This window comes from Marasmius oreades, chromosome 6 (assembly GCF_018924745.1).
Source record: "Marasmius oreades isolate 03SP1 chromosome 6, whole genome shotgun sequence".
NCBI classification, from domain to species: domain Eukaryota; kingdom Fungi; phylum Basidiomycota; class Agaricomycetes; order Agaricales; family Marasmiaceae; genus Marasmius; species Marasmius oreades.
The window spans coordinates 3,846,849-3,860,482 of NC_057328.1; the positions used below are offsets into that span (position 1 = coordinate 3,846,849).

Consider the following 13,634-nt stretch of genomic DNA (forward strand, 5'->3'; position numbering starts at 1 on the left):
ACGGGCTATGAGGTCACGCGGGTGAAACGTTTCTTCTCTTTCCCTCTCTTTCAGGACACTTAGGTCGTCCATAATCTCCAGGTACGCGTCTTTCAGCCGCTTTATTGAACACCTCAGCAACCTCTCCGAAGCCTTGGTTGGTGCCTTGAATCAGCCTGGAAATTCAATATTCACGGATTAAGTGAGCTTGTGCCCTTCTTCCCGGATTCCTACCTCAGTGATCTATGTAAAAGATCGGCCTCACTCATTGTCATTCCCTCATTAACAGTACTTAGTACGCCTCCAGACATTCGATCCACTGCCGATTTTTTCGCTTGTTCACTCAAATCAAGCATCCCGTTATCAAGTTCCATCAGTTATCGCTCTCAATTGTCCCGGTTACGCTTCGGGTTTCTAAAATTGTGCAACTCTGGAGGCTTTCAAAGCCACGACCGTGTGTACGATCTCATTACGGTTCAAATAATAATCCTGGATATTTGATGTTCCATATAGCCCCATCATATGCATACCGTAACCGAATTCGTTGGAACACGCAAAATGGCGACTTCCAAGAAGTGCCGATCGTTGGCCGGAGATTCCTTCCCGTCGGGGGGGTAATTTCTGAATGGTTGCGGAAGTACTATCGGCCATTTACCGAATTCTGCTGAGCTTTGGGATCTTACAAAGATTCCATCGAGTTCGGTTTGAAAGTAAGTAATCGATTCGACCAACAGCCACTGGCGTTGTGTTCCTCGATTACTTTCGTTTGCTCTTTCTGACAGCTCTGCACTGATACCAGCAGGTGAATTCGATTATGCCCCGGTGTTCGACTACGAAATGTTTCCTCAAAATCTCCTCATGGGTTCCAAAGGTGGCTACAAGGACCTCATCCTTACCGCGGGTAGTGGCAGAAACTATCTAGATGTTTTGAGGTCATCTGTCGGGAAGGCTCTTTCTAGATTCTTTTCTTTCTCCGTGTAGAACGCGTTGGAACGAATTATTTCAGACTTCACAAAATAAACGCCACGATCAAAGAAGGCATCAAGGCAAGAATTCCTTTCTTCCCGTTCTCTGGCTATCGTTCTCGAGGCGCCACTGCATCAGAAGTCGTCGCGTGGATTACTGAGAGCGGACTAGCGCTCTTCAGTAAGTGAGCGCCACGATAAGCGGTTCTTCATTATCCGGCTTTCTAGTACTAACTGGTTCATTCGCGGCTGTTGAAACAGCCTCCAAGAGGCATCTGAAATAAGGTTTCGATGTGGGTGTCTGCTTCACTATTTTTTCCCGACTCTCGGTTATTGAATGATCAATTATTAAAATTAGGATTTCATGGCCCCACGAAAGGAGTTCAGCCACACAATGGATTTATCTCAGTTGACTATCAAACTAAGTTTGAGCTTATTTCGGTTCGTAGCGGAGAGTACGGAATGAACTGACCAGCTCGCCTTAGCGCGGAAGAGCGTGATCCTCTACGGCCGAAACTTGTTTAGACGCGAGTCCGAGAGGTGTTGTAGAAGTTCATGGCAAAGAGCGGGAGGGTACGAAATTAACGCAATTGAAAAGATTTGGGGCTAATGATGGCTAGCTTCTAACCCTTTTACAAGCATTTGCAGTAGCTTTACGTTTATGGACACCAAACCTTCAACAGTTCCGACTCTAATTCGCTTTCTAATTTGGTTCCCATACGACGTAAGTTGATCCAAACTTTTGTCCTAGTTCTGCAGCTCGATTCCTCTCTCGTCGAGCCTAGGAATATGAAGCTGGGAAGGAAATCTTTCTATTCGCTATGCCATGGTTGCCGTTTGCGTACCTGTCTGATTGGTATTGCACAGGACGCAAAGAAGGTTCGTTGAAGCCTAAGGCCGTCAAGATCCGTCTCCGAAGCCTACCCATCGTAATCCCGAGTATTTACGACATGTGCTATTCAAGTGAACTCTGGGCTATTCACTATACTTTGCTTCAACCTCGACTACGTCGTACAGGAACCTGAACTGTAGCGGGTAATGGAGTTTCAAAGTGATCCTCTCGCTCATCTTCCTCTCCCCAGACGTATTCGGGGACGTCGGTTAGACAGCGAATGAGATGCGTGCGGAGTTTACGTTGAAGGTACTCAATCATTGAATGTTCGTAACTTCGAACCTGGGTCTACTAACTGGGGATGTTTCGCGTACTCCTGAAAACGTTCGCTACTCTGGGCCAGATCCGATTATCTCTCGATCAAGTCGATGATAACACTACACATTCCAGGAAATGCTCGGTGCTTATCGTGCTTCGAAGAGACGAATTTTCAAACGAAAGTGTACCAGAGTAGAACCGCAGAGGGAACTTCATCAGAATGACTGATGAGCCTTTACTAAGGAAGTCAGGTTCGCAATACACTGACACACACGTGTACCTTTCCCCTTGTAGACTCTACAGGACGCACCCCCGGTCCCTTTAGTGAAGAAAGAGAGCTCGAGTGATCCTCAACGATTAATGACTGGGACATGTCCGGCGGATGGATACAACGAGAAGCTGTGGAGGTTGTTCATCGAGCCAACGCAGCAAGGATCGAGTACGAACATTGTAAACACGAGGCAGAGAGCGGCAAAGCTTCATTTTCGTATTGACGAAAGTCCCGTAGGCTCGGTAAGTAAACCGATCAAAAGTCCTGCATATATAACCCTAGGGGCACTCGGATTGGGTAATACGCATCTTTTCCCCCCCATTCCTCCCACCTTTGTTTTCTTCGTTTTTCTTCTTTTCTCTACGACCAGCGACGACAACGACTTCGACAACGACTAGAGTGTTTGGGCATTCCCGGCACGGAGGCTATTTCCCAAATTTTTTCACCCGCCATCAACGACCCTTGACTTGCGCAATTTTCGCCATTCGACAAGGCTCTTTTAATTGAAGGTGCCGCAACATGGCCGAGTTCTCTCCTGTATGCTTTTGGCTACTACTCCTATTGGGCGTATTCTTACAGCCTCTTCCTCAGTTCGAAATCAGTACTCCTCACATTACCTATGCCTGTCTGGGTGGATTCATCGTTGTGGTAAGTGCCACCCACGTTCTTTACCTTGGGGATTGAAGCTCACATGACCACTATATATAGTTCGGGATGTTTTCACTCTTCCTTCGGGAGAAGGTGCGGTTTTATTCTAGGTGTAGACGAGTTTAGATTGTAAAGCGTTAATTCGTCATTTTCAGCTGTATATTGGAGAAGCTTGTTGGGCATTTGCTTTTGGGATTATTATTGGTGCGTAAAATACACGCGGACTACGTAATTTTGGTTGACAGTTGGGTCTTATAGGGCCATATGGCGCCAACATTTTCAACCCAAGAGGATGGGGCGGAGGAGATGAGGCAATGTCGAACACGATTACGCTAGAAATTACACGAGTGGTGTTGGCCATCGGTGTTTTTGCAATTGGAGTTGAGCTTCCAAAGGCGTATATGTTACGACATTGGAAGAGCCTGTTCTTTCTTCTAGGGCCGGTCATGACTTGGGTACGTTTGCAAGATCATACTCATTCGTACGTGGATCTCGGTGCTGAAGGTCAAAATCGTTTAGGGATGGTTCGTCTCAGCAGGGTTCATCTTTGCCCTCGTCCCCGGACTCAACTTCCTATCGTCCCTCGCGGTCGCCGCATGCCTCACACCAACCGACCCCATCCTTGCACAAGCGGTCGTCGGCGGTAAATATGCCAGCAAACATGTTCCCGCTCATATCCGAAATCTCCTCGCAGCTGAATCCGGATGTAACGACGGAGCAGCCTTTCCATTCCTCTACGTCGCCCTTTACCTCATTCTCGATCGTAACACCGGGTCCGCCGTTCGTGATTGGTTGCTCATCCTCTGGCTATGTACGTTGATTAAACTTCATAATCTCAAACTAAACTAATTATTTTTTTATCACAGATCAAGTTATCATGGGGGTCGCCATTGGTGCCACTATCGGCTTCACCTCTCGGTGTCTAATGAAATACTGCCAACGGCGGGAACTTATCGACCGACAATCATACGTGGCGCAGTATATCTCCATGGCTCTATTTACCATCGGAGTCTGTACCCTCCTCGGGACGGATGATCTACTCGCTGCTTTCTCTTGCGGAGCTGCTTTCGCATGGGATGGGTTTTTCAACCGTCAAACAGAAGAAGCGGTATTCTCGTCTGTTATCGATTTGCTGTTTAACATCGCTGCGTTTGTTTTCGTGGGCGCATGGATGCCCTTTAGTTCTTTTCAAGATGCAGAATTGACGTTGACCGTGTGGAGGTTGATTTTGATTGCGATGTTGGTGTTGTTGTTCCGAAGACTTCCTGTCATGTTGGCGCTTTACAAGTGGATCCCTGACGTGAAGACGTTTAGAGAGGCGTTGTTCAGTGGTCATTTTGGACCTATGGGGATCGGTAGGTGTTGTTTAAGCTTTTTTGTTGACTGAACATGGCCGCTCAATGAAGTTGACAGGTGCAGTGTTTATTTCAACCCTTGCGGCTGATACCCTCAGGCATGAGGCCGAAACTGCATCGTCGCAATCTTCACAAGCTCAACTTGATTTTCTCCAACGATCTATTCAACCTATTACAGCGTTTATGGTGCTTTGTTCTATTCTGATTCACGGTCTTTCTATCCCTTCGTTCTCCCTCAGTCGAAGGATTCACACAGTGACTCGTACTTGGTCACGGCATACCACCCTCGGCGCGAACCAACTCCCTGATTGGACTAACCATGCTACTCTAATCAAGCATCCGGAAGAGGTCATTATCAATCGTGATCCCGATCTTCGACGAGTTCGTAGCCGGGACTTGGAAAGTGGAATGGAAGGGATAGACCAACGGTATACCCTGCTTGAGAAGACGGATTCACGAAACTCGAAGGGTAGCGAGTCGATGAGGGAGACGAGTGATGGAGATAGAGATCTACTCAGGATCACTGATCCGGAGGAAGGGAGAGAGGAGAACCCGAGCATTACTGAATGGCTTGAAGGACCGCATAAGGTTATTGAACGTCGGGCAGGGCCCGGTAAAGAGGTTAGTAATGCGAATCTCCGCTATCGTGTACTACCGACTGAAAGGCGTATTTTTTTTGCTCAGGTCGAAGTCGAAGTGATAAGAAACTATGGATCTCCACACGCTGAAACCTGCCATTTCCGATGGCCTCATGCGCACGCACGCGAACACCTACATGCTTATCTCTCGAAACTGAAGCACTTGGTCGAGGCTGTCGGAGAGGAAGGTCACGGCGTGAATCGCAAGGATGAAACCGGAACGTCTTTTGGCACCCAGCCTGACGTTTCGGGTAGCAGTACACCCTTAATTTCGGAGGAGGACCCCTCGAACGTGCCACCACCAAAGCCTACGACTACGGAGCCGCTGAATCTCGATCGAGGCAGCGCTGCGGTGACAGCAACAGCAACAGCCAATACCGCTCCTACTGTCCACCACCCAACGGTTGCGAGCCGAAAGGATAGATACGAGGACGATGAAGAAGATGGCTGGGCTTCTGATCGAAGTGGAGGAGTTACCGACCAGGACTTGGGTTTGTCTGCCTACTCTTTGTCTTCAGCGCAGACACAGATCGCCGATGACTTGGATCGTCGGAGTCGCGTAGGCGTTGGTGGCAGATCTTCTTTAACCCCTTCGTCTTCGATCAAAGGTCGGCGGGCGAGAAGGCTTCCTCGCAGGAGACACACTACCGATGCATCTACGTCTTACACGCAGTCGCTCTCAGAGGCTCAAGCTCAAGCTCTAGACGAGGATGATCATCATGATACGAGAGACCGCTCGTATAGACCCACGAACGTTCGACATGAGCCTGTTCCATCTCCCAATCTGCCACGTAACCAACACCACCATCATCTGGACGGAATACACGCTTTATACGCACAACATTATGCGAGACCACATCATCCTCATCGTGAATTGTCCCCCTCTAGGTCCGTGAGATTCCGAGAGGATGCTATTACGGCGAATGGAAGAGGGAGCGGGACGAGTACACCGAGATATTCTTCTGTGTTCCACTTTGGGTCGCCTGGGGTTAATGGAGATTCGAGTGTCCCCGGTACTCCGCCTCCGGAAAGGGCAGATTAGGGTGAAAAACGTTTCGATCTATGTTCGAGACTTCTTACATTACAGGTGGTTGGGAAGTTATTTTACGTAAAATTTCTTTGATACTTTCATATTCCTCTATAAACAGCAACTGGTTGGTACTATTTTTAGTGTAGAATCTCTCGACGAGTCTACATTATGTAGCTGCTGACTTGTATTATTTACAGTCACTGTATTTTTTAGTCGCACTGCTTCCATGAAATTCTATTTACCTTTATGCGAGTGCAGTGTGCTTGTAATTTGTCGGATTTATGCGGATAAAATATGATAGAAGCTAAAACTACGCTACAGGAGACTGAGTCATTTCGAACAAGCTCAAAGAATTGACGCAACCAAGACGCAACCAACATCAGATCGGAATGATGGAATACTTCCCCTCCCTCTATCAGCAAGTTTCTATACTGTCACTGCCATGAGCGAGGTTACGGACTTGTTTGTACTGTTAATCGGGCCTCTAATTCTTTAAGCTCACATACTCACAAAATTTATATGGCACCGACTCATTAGCCTAAGTTTAGCGGGCATTATAGTCGTTCTGTAGGCTTCTGTCAAACAAAACATTCGCTAGACGAAGTCGTACGTGCTAAGGTATTTCAAGGTTCAGAGTCTAATTTTGAGTTCAAGGATTTCAATCGGAATACTACTGTACACCCAAGTGGAGCTTCATTCAATTTCGGTCTCAGTACGTGCACACCGAGGTTGCCCCTGCACAGTCCTTGCTCAAGAAGGGGTGGGTATAGTTCTGACAAAGTGGTAGTTAACGCTATTACAAGTTAAGTCAAAGTTAAGTCTGAGAGTCTAAGTATATTGAAGCATACTAAGAATACATACATCCGGGCCGGAATCTCGAATTCACTGTGCGGCGTCCGACCCTGTCCGAATACCTCTGAAAACATGCAGAACTACGGTCTACCGACTCGCATCATGAATGTCAACTCGGAGGCCGTTCAATGAAGCTTCGCGAGTCTATATTTGAGTGTGCGGTCGTGGGACTGGCAGGTGGCGGTGATGAAGGTCTCCAATTTAGGCATCCACAGTCCGAGTCCACTACTTATCTTCTATAACTCGCTGGATTACCTGGCCTACAGCAGTCGAAGACGTTCGCCTGGATAGACCAGAACGTGAAGTTGGTGTCGGCGCTGCAGGTGGTGAATCTCCAGGTGAAGGTGTCATCTCACGCTTTTCTCAGTGGATATTGGGAGCGTCTTCGAGTCGTAGCATGAAGGGTTCGAGACTTTGATCACGGACCGCGGATTTCGACAGGGACATCCGTTGGTGACGACGCCGGAAGAGGACCAAAGCCACTGCGGCGAGAAGCATAGCTACTATGCATCCCAGCACAATTCCAACTATTGCTCCTGGTGAGGCTCTCGAGGAGGCGTTACTGTGAGCCAGTGCTGGTTCTTAGTCACGGCTGTACGGACTGTTGAATTTTCGCACCTGGAATTGGAGGTGGTTGAATTTGTTGAAGAGATTGCTGTGAAAACGCTCGAACTCGCGACGACAGATGTGTACCTGGCCCGCCTGGATCCCAGATGATGGAATAAGCTTAGAAAGTGGCTGATATTACTGAGCATTCTTACCCTCCTCCATCTCTCTGATAGGTGTGCGCTACGACTTGGAAATTCCTATGGGCGCAGAGTCAGTCGTAAAGGGGGAAATGAAGAATCAGGCTTAGCCACCCGGGTCGATCAATGGTGAATGACAACGTCCCATTATTCGGAAAATTTCCAGTCATATTGAAGAATTGGTTCTCTCCAACCTTATTGTCCGAACCTTGTTCAAATATTGAGACGGCGAGGAACACAGGATCCCCCGTAAACCACCGCCAACCAAAATCCGTTGGTTGGTTGACATCTACTTGTTTTGGGGCAGTTATGTCGAAAGCGCTAACCAGAGGAGGTCCTGAGTCGATGATATAAAAGAAAACGAACGAATAAAGGATCGATCTGAATGAGAATGGTTTTGGGGAGATCATGTCTAGCTGAACCACAAACGTCGTGCAAGCGGGGAAAGAAGGAGGGAGTCATCAGACTCGTTATATATAGTGATGAAGAAAAGCAAAAGCTATGTATCACTTTTCCGAGTTTCTACCCGGGAGTTTGAGCCTAGCTTCATACGATCTGTGGAAACAAATGAATTGGAAGGAGTCTTTATGGGCGCTTGAGCTTAGCCACAGTCACGTCCGGGAAGGCGATAACCGTTTGGCCCGTAGCCAACTCGTCATCGATGCGTCATCGATGGGACTCAATCAGTGCCGCCAAACGGCTTACGCCGTGTGCCAGCGGGTGATTGCCGGTTGATTGGCCGACAAGTGCGCCTTGTAAGTAAGTTATTACAGTCCACCGCCCTACAACCGTCGAACAAGTTAAAAAATCCATCGAGATGCTGCATGGGAATAATTCCCGTCCAACCCGATCAGATAAGTAAAACAGCAGATTCAAACGACGGAAAGCACTGAGAAAAACATTGTGTTTGGCTTAGAAACCATCAGTAAACGTACCGCATGTGTACATATATACATGTTATACTTATAGGGCTGGAAATTTCACCCTTTGGGGTTAGTTGGTTGCGTATGTGAAATCGGTTTTCTCCGTCTGTCCAAAGGATACAGCAATTTAATTAAACAATGACACTTCAATTTCGTGGATTGGTTTTTCGTCGGCCCAAATTAAGCAAAATCAGATGTATTTTAGAGCAAGTTATACTGGTTAATGATCTGTAATCTGAGACTGATGTCAAACTTAGCTCAAGGCCTTTTCTTATGGCAGTGAGGGCTCAAAATGATTTGGGTGTAAAATACTCCGAAAATTACTTACTCGCTGCTACATGGCCACCTGGGTTCATTACTGCCCATGATAGTATGCATTAAAGTGTATCATGGTGTGGAGGATAATGTAAATCAACTAAATGGTGAGAAGCAAGAATTTGGCAGGTAATGAAGTAAAAGAAACCAAGTACACACCCTTAGGTAAAGCAGGAGTAAGGAAATAGAATCTGAGATACTGGAGAAACAGACTGAGGTCCAGCCATGTACAAAGATATAGCCAGATCACACACTCTCTAGGGGCCATCCCCACGGGAAACCATGATACATATTTCCTTTAATTTTTTGGACGAATATCATCTTTATTCAAAGCGCTGTAGTTGAATATATTGGTCTCGATTTACGAAGATTGGAAGGTCCGCCGAAACATAAGTATACATAGTCAAATTCATTATCGTTTACGCCTGAAAGTTCTGTCGAAAAGGACGATCTTATCCAATGTCAAAACGTACATTGTGGACTTCTTTTCCTTCGAGACCTCGACGTAACAATAGTCGGTGTCCCTCTCCCTTCAAAAACGACTCGCATCTCGTCCTTGGGTGGGTATAGGAGGTAAAGGCGGTAATGGAGGTCGTGGACCTGAAACGAACCGCACACTTCTCCCACTCCCATTCCCTTCACCAACTTTCCCTCCTCCCCCTCTCTTCGAATAGCTAACAATCGACCCCGACCTCTCAATATGTTCCACACTTTCAAGCGTACCAGTCCTACCCTTCCCACCAGTGGCACGGTCGATAAATTGTCTACCATTCACAGCTCGGTATTTAAGAAGCGTTGAGACAACCTCCGTGGCTGTCCGATGAAGATGGGCATCTCCGTCTTCGTTTCCGTTTTTGGTTGGAGGTTGTGGGGGTATGGGCGGAGGTGGAAGGGCACGACGGGACGAAGGTTCTGTCTGTTCGGGTTGTGGAGTAACAGCCGTTGGTGTTTGAGAGTAAGCTGGTGTGGAAGCGGGCAGTGTAGTATCTTTGTCGGTTGGAGGAGGAGGAGAATGAAGAGGAGGAGGAGGCGGAGGAGGAATCACGAGGGCTGCGTTTCGGGCAGCTAGTTCACCCTTTATGGATACATCAGTGGGTGGAGGTGGTGGAGGTGGTGGATGATCGTCGAGGATCGGCAGACGTTCTGGTTCCAGCTGGGGGACGGAGTTGGAGGGTAAAAGGGAAGTTATGTGGTCATCTTCATTTTCGTCTTTATCGTACCTGCCGCGTAATTCGTCCTTTACTTGACGAGGCGTGGGAGGTATGTCGCTGTAATAGACCAGAGGGTCATATTCTTCCCCGCCTTCCTCGTCTTCGGGTTCGATGTTGCCATGGATACGGTGCGTGTGACTGTTTTTTGCAGGTACAGGTGGTGCTAATAACGGTGAGGAAGGCGACGACGGTGCGACGGCGGCAATCGCTCTTGAGGGTCGATGAACCTCCTCCATAGCGTTAACATTGGTTTCCAGTGTTCCCCACTCTTCATCTCCATCAACCCGAAGACTCCCCTCTCTTCTCCGCGGTTCTACAAATCTCAGCGTGTCATCAGTCTCGTGCCGATGTGGCAGTTGGTTTTGTCGAAAGAGATGCTCATAACGTTTTCTTCGACGCTGAATGATGAATATCACGATCCCGAATGCGATAAGGACGGAGAGCACGATTAGGATGATACCGACCACTAAGGAGGTTGAAGGAGTTGATGAATGTGAATTCCTTGAATCTAACATTGGCACACAGTGAAGAAGGGGAGGAAAAGGAAAGAGTAGAACGAGATGACTGTGGATGATAGAATATATGTGTGCAGATCCTGAGCTGTGAGCTCGGTATACGGGCGCAAGGCACTGCCTGAACGAATGAAGGGGCGCCCAATGAAGGCTCTCCTAGGGAAGCTTGGTCGCAACATAAGACTTATGCGAGCCAGTGAGGCACAGCCTCGCAGCTGACAGTGAAAGTGGATAGATGGATTGGTGAGAGACGTTTTTTGAATGTTGACCACAACGACCATCAGATTTATGATTTATTTAAATGGAGGGCAGATGACACGGTTGTCGATAAGGGGACAACTGAACGTTGAGGATTCGGAAATCATCTCCGCGGACCGTCACATGGCGAGAAACAAGCGGTCACCCATGAGCCAATTGAGACGAATGTTACAGCACATTATCGAGACTACCTTTCGGTGTTCAAAAGAGGTATGAGACGAGTGTGGAGTTGATGTATATGAATGTTATGATGGGGGGCGTATCAGAGTATCGAGTGACAGTTGAGATCCGTCAGTAGGTTCTGCCATCATTCAAGGGTGCGTTCGCTGAGGGGGAATTGAATGGAAATTAGAGTCGTTCCCGTGCTGCTGAGTATTGAATAATATTCAGGCGCAGCGAAGCAGATTCACGAGTGAAGACTCACACAAACTCCGATACCATAGGTGCCAACGCAGAATGTCACTCGCCTTCCCTTCCACAAATCCACATCCACAAACTCCTTCTCTCAACGTAGCAAGTGTTCGGAGTTGACGCAAGGCCGACGAAGCCTGTTGTACCTGCGTGGTGGATACCAAACGGTGGATACAGATAATACAAGTGAAGGCTTGAATCTCGGCTTGAATGGAAGTGGAACCGAGGTGTGCTTGTGAGAAGAGCACTCGTATCCAAGCATTTCTTTGAATTTCGGACGTTGAAGTTCCAGGCCGCAAAGGAGAACTAAATGCTGAGTAATGAGCAAGAGTGACTACCATCATTTTGCACTTCGAGCATCGAAGGGCCCGCTGTCATCGCAAATTCTGGGATGTTCATTGAGAGAATGACAATGAGAGTTATTCAGATTCTCGAAACATGAGGGTGTGGACTGTGGAGGGCAACCGTTACGAAGGGCAAGGAGAAGGTGCGTGGGGTGCCAGTGCTAGTGAGTGTTCAAAGAAAAGTCTGGAACGTTCACGGTTCAACAAGTTATCACACAGCCACAATCTTATCACAATCTGTCAACGCCATTGATATACCATGGCATGGGCGGTCACTTTACTGCATATGAAGTTCCAGAGTTGTTGGTTGGTGATATGAAAAAGGAGCCTGCATTGAACATGAATGTTTTTCGAATTCGGCATCAAGAGCAATGTGCGCTCAAGAGGCGGAATTGGAGTCAACAAGGATATGATGACTAAATCGAGGTAATCACAATCTCCTTGTCCCATTTCCGCCTTCAAAAATCAACTAGGCAATCTGCTTGGTAGGGGATGACCGTGCACTGTGGAAGTGGGAAGGTTCGCATTTGAAAAGCGGGGAAGGGGGATTTCCGTGGGTGATAGAGGATGGGCGTTTATGGAAATCAACCGGATGGCACAGCCACAAGTCTCCCTCTCTCTCCCTCTCGTCAACCGAAGATGATCAACGTAAACCAGTTTTCATTCGTTCAGTGGGTTATGGAGATGGAATTTGAGACCATAGGCATCCTTCCGTGAAATAATCGTACCGGTCAAATGGGATCTAGATTGAGTCTGCAGATAAAGGTTGGTAAGTAGATCTCCGCAGGATTGTTTGTTACGCCTCCGTTCACCGCTCGAATTTTCTTTTGCATTTCGATAGCAACTTCAATATACGCCTCGTGCCTCAGATTCTCTCAGAACGCCGAAGCCACACGAATGCGATGAACTACAACATGCCGAAAAGTTGGGATTTTCATTCCACTTGGGGCTGGGAGCTGGCTTCACGCTAAGGTACTCCCTTCTCCGTTGTCTTTTTTCCGCGCAAAGAACGAAAACAAGCACTTTACTCGATGGCCCAACTCTTGCTGTGTTTCCTATGAGTAACCGCAGAGAGCCGAATGAGAGAGCCTTTTGATTTGCAAACTGAGCGCTTGAGCACTCGTTACTTTCTTTTCCCCTCATTCATGTCCCATGTTGACTGTGTCTGCTTCTTCAGGGATACACATCATTTCTGGAGTGTGCCATGGCCATGTCGGGTTCGGATTTCGTTCAAGGAAGTGTTATGGTTAATAGGTGCGCTGTCTTTCTCTCCTTTAAAGGCGACAAGCGACTTGCTCATCATCAGATCCTCTCCTTCTATGACCGTCATATAGGAAGACCTCAAGGCCTCACCGCTCCTCTCGTCCCTCAGCCGCATCAATGTAAGCGATCTACGAAGTTGAACCAAAGTCACGTGATCCATCGCGCTTCGGATCCCTGTCAAGAACCCTTTCTTCAGTCTGGGGCTTGCTCACCGAGCACAGTTTTCGTCCTGTCAAGGAAAGTAGATCTTATATAACTGTTGGCGATCCGCTATGGTTCCGTTTGTAATAACCATTCTTCTTTTCCAGTAGCTATTCTTCACATGCGCCATTCAGTTCGTGTAATTCAATGTATTCCAATGAGGCTGATTTGTACTTTTTTGCATACCTCATACGCCTAATTGTTCAGATTGATCTCCGTAGAGCTAGACCTATGCATGGTGCTGTCCAAACCTTTTGGGTTCATATCCTCGATGCCATCACTTCAAGTATTCTCAAACATCATTGAATGGCATGTCCAACTTGAGTCTTTAGATTTCGGTTTTGAGGTTTCTTGGGTTTCCGAGCTTATCCTATCCCACATATCTTCGCTGCCTCATACTCCCTTGCGTCTAGAATCTAGCATCCTCCGAAATTGAACTTGAGCAACATGGTGTTTTACGTTTCTTCCCTCAGACGCTATCCACTCTCCTAGGTGTATTGCATGGTACGAATGTGCATCTTGATCGTATTACGGCGGTGGTTGAATTTTCTACACGGATCAG

The 13,634-nt window shown here is 47.5% G+C and overlaps 4 protein-coding genes across 4 annotated transcripts; 2 read left to right on the top strand and 2 right to left on the bottom strand.

The window, feature by feature from the left end:
* The first annotated feature begins 2,681 nt into the window (after positions 1-2,681).
* Positions 2,682-6,255, top strand: E1B28_010697 (uncharacterized protein). The gene is made up of 9 exons (XM_043155674.1): positions 2,682-2,902; positions 2,957-3,013; positions 3,074-3,106; positions 3,169-3,217; positions 3,272-3,468; positions 3,533-3,824; positions 3,880-4,368; positions 4,427-4,989; positions 5,053-6,255. The coding sequence occupies exons 1-9, from the start codon at positions 2,885-2,887 to the stop codon at positions 6,046-6,048; spliced, it is 2,694 nt and encodes an 897-aa protein (XP_043008147.1). The 5' UTR covers positions 2,682-2,884; the 3' UTR covers positions 6,049-6,255.
* Positions 6,256-9,404: 3,149 nt separating this feature from the next.
* On the bottom strand, positions 9,405-10,598 carry E1B28_010698 (uncharacterized protein; the record flags this gene model as incomplete). Its single annotated transcript, XM_043155675.1, has 1 exon — positions 9,405-10,598. One exon carries the CDS (start codon positions 10,596-10,598, stop codon positions 9,405-9,407), a length of 1,194 nt encoding a protein of 397 aa, XP_043008148.1.
* Positions 10,599-11,201: 603 nt separating this feature from the next.
* E1B28_010699 (uncharacterized protein) lies at positions 11,202-11,608 on the bottom strand (the record flags this gene model as incomplete). The annotated part of the gene is made up of 2 exons (XM_043155676.1): positions 11,202-11,221; positions 11,278-11,608. The coding sequence occupies 2 exons, from the start codon at positions 11,606-11,608 to the stop codon at positions 11,202-11,204; spliced, it is 351 nt and encodes a 116-aa protein (XP_043008149.1).
* Positions 11,609-12,812: 1,204 nt separating this feature from the next.
* E1B28_010700 (uncharacterized protein) lies at positions 12,813-13,127 on the top strand (the record flags this gene model as incomplete). Its single annotated transcript, XM_043155677.1, has 1 exon — positions 12,813-13,127. One exon carries the CDS (start codon positions 12,813-12,815, stop codon positions 13,125-13,127), a length of 315 nt encoding a protein of 104 aa, XP_043008150.1.
* Between the last annotated feature and the right edge of the window lie 507 nt (positions 13,128-13,634).